The sequence below is a fragment of the Bison bison genome, unplaced genomic scaffold, assembly GCF_000754665.1.
Source record: "Bison bison bison isolate TAMUID 2011002044 unplaced genomic scaffold, Bison_UMD1.0 scf7180017864518, whole genome shotgun sequence".
Classification (NCBI taxonomy): domain Eukaryota; kingdom Metazoa; phylum Chordata; class Mammalia; order Artiodactyla; family Bovidae; genus Bison; species Bison bison.
In genome coordinates, this window is record NW_011495071.1 from 19776857 (window position 1) to 19785515 (window position 8659).

The 8659-nt window shown below is 43.8% G+C and overlaps 1 protein-coding gene across 2 annotated transcripts in view; it reads left to right on the forward strand.

The window, feature by feature from the left end:
* The first annotated feature begins 5734 nt into the window (after positions 1 to 5734).
* Positions 5735 to 8659, forward strand: part of RBBP7 (retinoblastoma binding protein 7) — an 11019-nt gene continuing 8094 nt past the window's right edge. Inside the window, exon 1 of one of the 2 annotated variants that reach the window (XM_010830625.1) lies at positions 5735 to 7153. In XM_010830625.1, coding sequence (XP_010828927.1) covers positions 6056 to 7153 — 1098 coding nt within the window. In that variant the 5' untranslated portion in view covers positions 5735 to 6055. Of the gene's footprint in view, positions 7676 to 8659 lie in introns of those variants that run through there. The other variant, XM_010830626.1, reaches the window with a different exon arrangement.

The following is an 8659-nucleotide window of genomic DNA, read 5'->3' on the forward strand; positions in this document are numbered from 1 at the left end:
AGTATATTTTATAGCAGTTAACATAGTCTCTACTTCATGCTCTTGACAGTATATGCCTAGTTTATCTGAAAAGGTATATCTCAACTCAATCTCAACTCTTGTAAGTTCTTTCAAAGGAAGCCTTCTCTCACCATCCAAAATGAAGATGCACCTCTCTACTGCCCAGCTACTCTATCACATCTCTCTGGTTTACTTAAATCACATATTTATCTCAAATGAAAATGACTGATATGATTCCATTTATATGAAATGGTCAGGAAAGGCAAATTTATACAGACAGAAAAATAAATTCTTGGTGGCCCAGGGCTGGACGTAGGAATGGGCATGAGGGATCTTATTATGGGAACGTTCTAAGAGTGATTTATGGTGATTGTTGTACAACTCAGTAAATCTACTAAAAGTCATTGAATTATGCACTGAAAATGGGTGAATCTCATGATATGTAACAGACCTCAATAGAGCTGTGAGAAGAAAGAAATGACCTTGATCAGTGTATTTTAGTAAAGTTCAGTGTACTTTATTATGATCATGTAATCTTTAATTAGAGTGTAAGCCTCCAAGGGCCAGGCCCTTGCCTGTCTTGTTCACCAGTTCATCTAGACCAGCACCTGGCTCAGAGTGAAAATCCAGCAAATAGTCAGGAAACAAGTGAATAACCAAGCTAACCATCTCTAACACTTTTCAAGCACTCCATCTAAGAGGAGATAAGAGTCAAAATGGAATCAATAATAAATTTCAAATCTATAATTTACACGCCAAGGATATAGAAACTGGCAAAACCCCCATCCTCAGTGGGTGTGCCAGATTGTTTGCCATTAACCCTGCATCTTCTCTGGTTCTACATTATCTTCATTATTGCATTATCATTACAGAGAAGTCTGCAAGTACATTTCCCAGAATTCCTTTCTGGGATGGTTCTGGGTTAGATTCTGTAAATTCATGTAGCAGTTGAAAGGTGGCAAGGCAGGAGAAGCCATTATTGTCTGGCACATTCATGGCAGACAGGAGGAGGGTAAAGGTGAGGTGTATAGAAGCTTCCAAATGAGTTCTTGTGACCCACCTGTTGCAGGTAGCTAAGACTGAGGCTTCTCTGCAACTCCTGAGGTTAGCAGCACCCCTGGACAATCTCTATGTCATTTGCTTTGAGTTATGGACAGCAGAAATTGTCTGAAGTTACTCCCCTGCTGTTATCACTTTTTGACTTCATGAACTCTGGCAGCTGCTACCCTGATCTTTGCTCTTTTTTATGTATGTGTCTATTTCCTTTTCGGGGCTTCCCAGGCAGCTAATACAGGAGACATAAGAGACACGGGTTTGATCCCTGGGTTGGGAAGTTCTCCTGAAGGAGAGCAGGGCAACCCACTCCAGTATTCTTGCCTGGGGAACCCTATGGACAGAGGAGCCTGGCAGGCTACAGTCCATAGTGTCACAAAGAGCTGGACACGACTGAAGCAACTTTGCATGCACGCACACTATTTCCTTATGTTAAAAGCTTCCCTATTTGGAAAACTGGGAGAACTCTCTTTTTCTGATTGAACCCTAACTGATACAGTGGGTGTAGAATATCATCGTTAAAAACTCAGAGTTGGTTGATGGTGGGAGGAGAGACGGGTAAAGATTCTGTGTCCTTTTTCAGACTTCAGTTGGCTGCTGGACACATACGCATCATTAATATCTGGACATTTGGGGTCTTGAATGAGAAAGTCTCCTTTCCTCTCTCCATCAGGACCTCTGTCCTCTTTCCTACTCTCTGTGCCATGCACATTGCGAGTGTTTTCCTTCCCCCTTCCTCTCCTCACCTACACCCAGAAGCCACCAACATACCTTTTCCTGAGCACTGGTATGTGGAATTTGACTAGCTTCCTTGCCTTTGCCATCTTGAAAAAAATCATCTGGTTGCCTGGTTACACTGAAGGAGCATAGCTGACACTGGGCAAGATTCTCCAAAGCAAGACACATCTGGCCTACTCAACAACCTGTGTCAGACACTTAAGGAGTCGAGATCTTAGGCCTGCTGCCTAGAAGAAGATACTGTACAACCTGCTCTTCTCCTTCAAATAACAAAGAAAAGAAATCAGGCCAAGACCATCTTGTCATATCATTCTGCCAGAATGCACTGTTTTGGTCAGTTTGAGCCTAAATTACTATGTTTCTGAACCCTTGGTAGAAACTGGTCAGAGAAGGCCTGCAAGTTGTTCAGCGCTTGTGTCTTGGCCTCCTTCAGCTCCTCTTACCTGCAGGTCCAGGGCCTCATAAATCCCTAGCCATTCCTGACCAGGACACAGTCTGCATTAGCAACCCAACATCCATTGCTTGGGGTCCTGGAGTTGTCACACTCCCAGATTTGATGTCTGAGGGCCAAGGGTGAACTCTGATTGTTTGAGGGGCCACCAGTCCTGACACTTCCTGATTCTGTACTGGATGTAGTCACCTGGCTGTTATGCCCTTTGTTATAATCTCTCTCCATGACTGGTGCATGACTTAAACTCCCCTGTGGCGGGGACTTACCCCCAGTTCCTTTCCCCCCTCTCAGCCAGGGATGATGGTGGAGAGATGCTGAAATCTCCTTCCTCCCAAGTTACTGGCTGAATCCTGCTGGGAATGGAAGGATCATTTAGAATTGCCATAACCTGTCTGCATGCATCTCCCTCAATATCAAGCCATTCCATTTCCGTACTCATCATGCCCTGTCCTCTCTCCCACACATCATACCCCATCATGGCCTGGCCTTGCCTCAGTCAGTACAGAACAAACTATACCTGTCAGACCCTGAGTCTAGGAACATCTAATTGCTGTTGCCAGAATCAGCCTCTTTAACTGAGCTCACCGAGGTTTAACCAACATTCAAGGATCCTCCACTAGATGCTGGAGGCTGGAGAATCAGTGAGTCTGGGTTCCTGCCTCCAGGACCTCCTAGTATTGCTCACAACAGGACTTGTGCCTCTGCTGGCAGGTCCACATTGACAAGGGCCCACTGTACATCACGTCTAGGTCTCCATTCCAGTAAGTTAGACTTTCTCATAGCTGGGGGAAGACTGAAGGCAATACAGAAAGAAATCTTTTTAGTTCAGGCAAAACAAACTCTGGGATCTGAATTCTCTGGGTAATGCTATTATCATTTGTCTGGGGGAGATCTATGCAGTCTTGGAATGCTTTTCCGCTCACAGAGGTGGAGATAGTTTTTCAGGTCTCTGGAGAGTCCCAGTCTGATAGAAATAAAAATGCAACAATGATAATATAAGATCCATTGTACCTATCCCGATGACTTAGGGAGAACTTAGAGTGCTATGTGCTTTTGATACTTTGTTGCTTTGGGCAAAACTAGTGCCTAATCTAGCAGAGATGGCAATAATAATGATAATGCTGGAAAGAAATGTAGAAGAAAAGCAACCACTTTGCTTCTGAAACTTGCCAGTCAGTATGGAAATGGAATTGTCAGTTAGTAGGAAGATTTCCTGTTATAGACCTCAAAGACCCTAGGCATGGATAAGATAGTTCATTCCTTGTAGGGGATATAGGAAACAAATTTTTAAACCAACTCCTGGCTTCAGTGTTTCTTTTCTTTTTGAAAAGCTGTGAGCTTTTTATGCTCTAAGTCACTGTTCTTTATAGAACTATGAAAATCTTCAGATACAGTCAAATTTTATTGCCAAAAAACAGAGGATAAATTGGGGGTAAATCCACAGCTGTATTCATTAAACCTGCATCCCATAAAGTGGATTCCTTTCTTCATAAATATTTATTTCATAAGCACTGGAAATGGGGGGAAGAGTGGAAGGTATGTATCCGGAGACGCTGCCACCTGGAAACAAGACAAGGAGGTGACATGTGCAGTCCTTACTTTTTGGTCTTTGCTCTTTCAAGGTCCCCATGGGAACAGATCGGCTTAACGATGGATTGGAGCACCACTGATTGGATACCTCTGAAGGAAGGCATGCTCATTTGAGGATCCTCTCACCATTAAGCTTAAAAAATGGCAAAGAACACTGGGCTCAGTGGACTAACAATTATTTTAAATCAACAGTATGTTATCAACATATCTTGCAAACAGTAACTTTCAGTCCCACAGGTCTCCACAGGCATTGCTCACGTGTTTTATTGGTATAAATCCTCTGATTTTTATCTTCACTGATATTGGTTTTATACTTCAGGTCTGTAAGCAGCAAGGAGGGTCTGCCTCCCTGGAGGACCTTCTGTGCATCTAATAATCCAAGACTTTTTGTAAATGAACAAGATAGTCTTCAGACCAGAGAGGTGATGGTCTAGAATCTGCTCAGATAGGATTTTCAGGACCTGGATAATGGGAATTCATTCATTTATTTTAATAAAATCTGTCACTTTGGGAAAAAATGACAGATATTTTCCCAGTCACATATCCTCAATGCCAAGAAACTCAGAGAAATGCTCGGATACAAAATAGTCGTGTTCTTCAGAGAAAAGAAATTGCTGTTTGGAATTCTATTGTTATCCTGTCCAATCTCTCATCATTTATTGGTGAATGTTTTTGACTTCAAGAACAGTCCTTATAATGTAAGAATTTTGGTTCCCCCCTCAAAAAAAACCCGACACATAGCCGTCTGGAAAACATCGTGGGGGTCTTCCTCCTTGGGAAAATTTACATACAGCTGAACCTCCCAGAAAGTCTAGTTTGATCTTTAGAAGGTCTAAAGTCAGGAAACTCACAGTGAAGCAGAATGGTGACTCTGCTAACTGTCCAAATGTCCCTTGCACAGGAACCTTTCTCACTGCAGACTAGCTGGTAGCTCTTTAGGAACTGAAACACTCAAAGCTCGTTCTAGCACTGCTTCTTCACTTGATATCCTTGGGGTCCGGTCCACCCAGAGAGGGACGCTAGGATGCTCTTGCCCCTTTGTGTGCTCTTGCCCACCGACTCGTGCACTGGCTTCGCACAGTAGCAACACTGACAACACTCATAGTGGCTACACATTTATGAAGCACCTATTATGTGCCAGGTGTTGGCGAAGGTGCTTTTAGTATTTCATCCTACTTAATCTTCATGATGACAAGGGGAGGCAGGCAGTTTTTTTTTATCCAAGCTGTACAAAAGAGAAAACGGAGGCACAGAGGGATAAACAACGAACAATTAACCCAGGGAGTCAGACAAGTCTATCTGGGCCCAAGTCCTAATCACTATATTCTATTTTTTCTAAAACTTTGCCACCAGTTGAATAGACAGTTTTAAAAAATAAAGTTTACTCTTTTCTGCTATAAAATTCACATTGATTATAAAAGTTGATAACTAGAGAAACAGAAAGTAGAGAAAAATATGACTGGGCTGCTATAACAGAAATAGCATAAACTGAGGGGCTCAAATGACGTTTATTTCTCACAGTTCTGGAGTCAGAAAAGTCTGAGATCAGGGCATCCACTGATGTGGTGGATGAGCCTGGAAAGAGCCTGCTTTCTGGTTCATCTTCTTGCTATGTCCTAGCATGAAGGAAGGGATGGGAAAACTCTCTGGAGTCTGTTTTATAAGGGCACTAATCCCATCCCTGAAGGCTCTACTCTCATGACCCAATTGTCTCCCAAAGGCTCCTCTTACTAGATCACATGAGGATCTCAACATATAAATTTGAAGGAGGCAGGGCAAGGGGTGATACAAACATTCAGTCAGGACATAAGTCACGACAATGTCTTACTGTCTTACTACTCAGACAATCCATGGTTAATATTTAGTTACACTTCTTTTTTAAAAATAGTTTTAGGCCCAAGCCACCGCCTCTCACTTTTCCCAGGGCGGATGCGCCTGCGCTCAGCTGCCTGGGCGGGCTGGGAGGCGCGGGTTGAAAAGTCTCGTTCCAAGTTTGGAGAGAGAGAGAAGAGCGCCTCAGACCTCGGTACCCGCAGGCGGGGAGGAGGCATCAGAGAAGGACGCAGCGTCTGGGGAGCTCCCAGGCTGTAAAACGGAGCTCAGGCTTCGAGAGCTAGAAGTGTGTGACGCGCCTGGGAAAGGCAGGAGCGCTTGTGGTTGGGCTGCTCTTGGCTAGCAGGGGGAGTCCGAGGCGGCGGCGAGGGGCGAACGACCCGACGAAAGATGGCGAGTAAAGAGATGTTTGAAGATACTGTGGAGGAGCGTGTCATCAATGAAGAATATAAAATCTGGAAGAAGAATACACCGTTTCTGTATGACCTGGTTATGACCCATGCTCTTCAGTGGCCGAGTCTTACCGTTCAGTGGCTTCCTGAAGTGACTAAACCGGAAGGAAAGGATTATGCCCTTCATTGGCTAGTGCTGGGGACTCACACATCTGATGAGCAGAATCATCTCGTGGTTGCTCGAGTCCATATTCCGAATGATGATGCACAGTTTGATGCTTCCCACTGTGACAGTGAAAAGGGTGGAAAAATTGAATGTGAAATTAAAATTAACCATGAAGGAGAAGTAAACCGTGCTCGTTACATGCCGCAGAATCCTCACATCATTGCTACAAAAACACCATCTTCTGATGTGCTGGTTTTTGACTATACGAAGCACCCTGCTAAACCAGACCCAAGTGGAGAGTGTAATCCTGACCTTAGGCTAAGAGGCCACCAAAAGGAAGGCTATGGCCTTTCTTGGAATTCCAATTTGAGTGGACATCTCCTAAGTGCATCTGATGACCATACCGTCTGTCTGTGGGATATTAATGCAGGACCAAAGGAAGGCAAAATTGTGGATGCTAAAGCAATTTTTACTGGCCACTCGGCTGTTGTAGAGGATGTGGCCTGGCACCTGCTGCATGAGTCCTTGTTTGGATCCGTTGCTGATGATCAGAAACTTATGATATGGGACACCAGGTCCAATACCACCTCCAAGCCGAGCCACCTGGTTGATGCGCACACTGCCGAGGTCAATTGCCTGTCCTTCAATCCCTACAGCGAGTTCATTCTCGTAACTGGCTCTGCAGATAAGACTGTAGCTTTATGGGATCTGCGTAATTTAAAATTGAAACTCCATACCTTTGAATCTCATAAAGATGAAATTTTCCAGGTCCACTGGTCTCCACATAACGAAACCATTCTGGCTTCAAGTGGTACTGATCGCCGCCTGAATGTGTGGGATTTAAGCAAAATTGGAGAAGAACAATCAGCAGAAGATGCAGAAGATGGGCCTCCAGAACTCCTGTTTATTCATGGAGGACACACTGCCAAGATATCAGATTTTAGTTGGAACCCAAATGAGCCTTGGGTCATTTGCTCGGTGTCTGAGGATAACATCATGCAGATATGGCAAATGGCTGAAAATATTTACAATGATGAAGAGTCAGATGTCACAACACCGGAACTGGAGGGGCAAGGATCTTAAACCCAAAGTACGAGAAACGTTTCTCTTGAATGTAATGCTACACGAATGCTTGACTTATCAAGCGCAAAAACAGCATTGTATAGTAGGCAGTTGAAGTGGGTGGCATATGGCGTTCTTTACCTTCTGATCCTAGCACTTTCAAGTGAGCTATTGCGTACTGTATCATATTGTAGCTTTTAGGGAAGAATGTTGCTTAAGAAAGATTATCAGCTTTGTTTTAAAATACAAGTAAGCAGGGTACTGCCTTTGATTTAACTATAAGTCCTTGTTTTCTCTAAGTGCTTGCTGTTCCCAAATATGCAAGAATAACTTTTACACTTTTTCCCTCCAACACTTCTTGTTTGGCTTTGCAGAAATAAAAGTTTAAAAAAAAAAAGTTTTATTTATTTTTGGCTGTGCTGGGTCTTGCTGCATGGGCTTTTCTCTGGTGGCAAGTGGGGAACATTCCCTAGTTGTGGTGTGGGGGCTTCCCATTGCAATGAGAAGCTTCTCACAGCTTTTCTTGCAAAACACAGGCTCTAGGGCTCACAGGTTCCGTAGTTGTAGCTCATGGGCTCTAAAGCACAGACTCAATTGTGGCACACGGGCTTAGTTACCCCGTGGCCTGTGGGATCCTTCTGAATCAGGGATCCAACCTATGTCTCCTGCACTGGCAGGCAGATTCTTTACCACTGAGCCGCTAGTGAAGCCCCCTAGTTACACTTCTAATCAAGGCTTTTCCCTACTCAAAAAGTTCTCGTGTGGTTGCTACATTCTCTACTGAAGACATTGCAGATTGTATTTTCCTGCGTATGAACTTTATAAATGTGACAAATGCCACTTATAATAGCTACATGTTATCCTAGGTAATAATACAACATGATTTTCTCGACTCTTGGTCATTTAGAATCCTTTCTTTCTTTTTGCTTTTTTCACTATTACAGATTATTTCCTTATGGAAAGATAGTCCTAGTGTCTAGGGTCGAATAGGGACACCCAGGGAGAGAACAAGGAGACAAAAAGGAACTACCTCGTGGTGCTGCTTGTCTCCCGCAAGAAGCAGGGGAAGGGCTAGGTAACCACAATGCATGGAAAGTCACTGGCTCACCTTGACCTCTGCTCTCTACCACCACCTGTTTTCTCTCACCCCTTCACAGATGCTATGCACATGAAGATCAGAGAGAGACGTTTTCTAGAGTTTTGGCAGTGATTTCAAGGGGTATCGTGACACTGACAACATCCTCAAAAAGTAAAGTTGAATGAGCTAAAAAAGCATCATCACTGAAGGGAAGAGCCAAGATGGTGGAGGAGTAGGACGGGGAGAACACTTTCTCCCCCACAAATTCATCAAAAGAGCATTTAAACGTCGAGTAA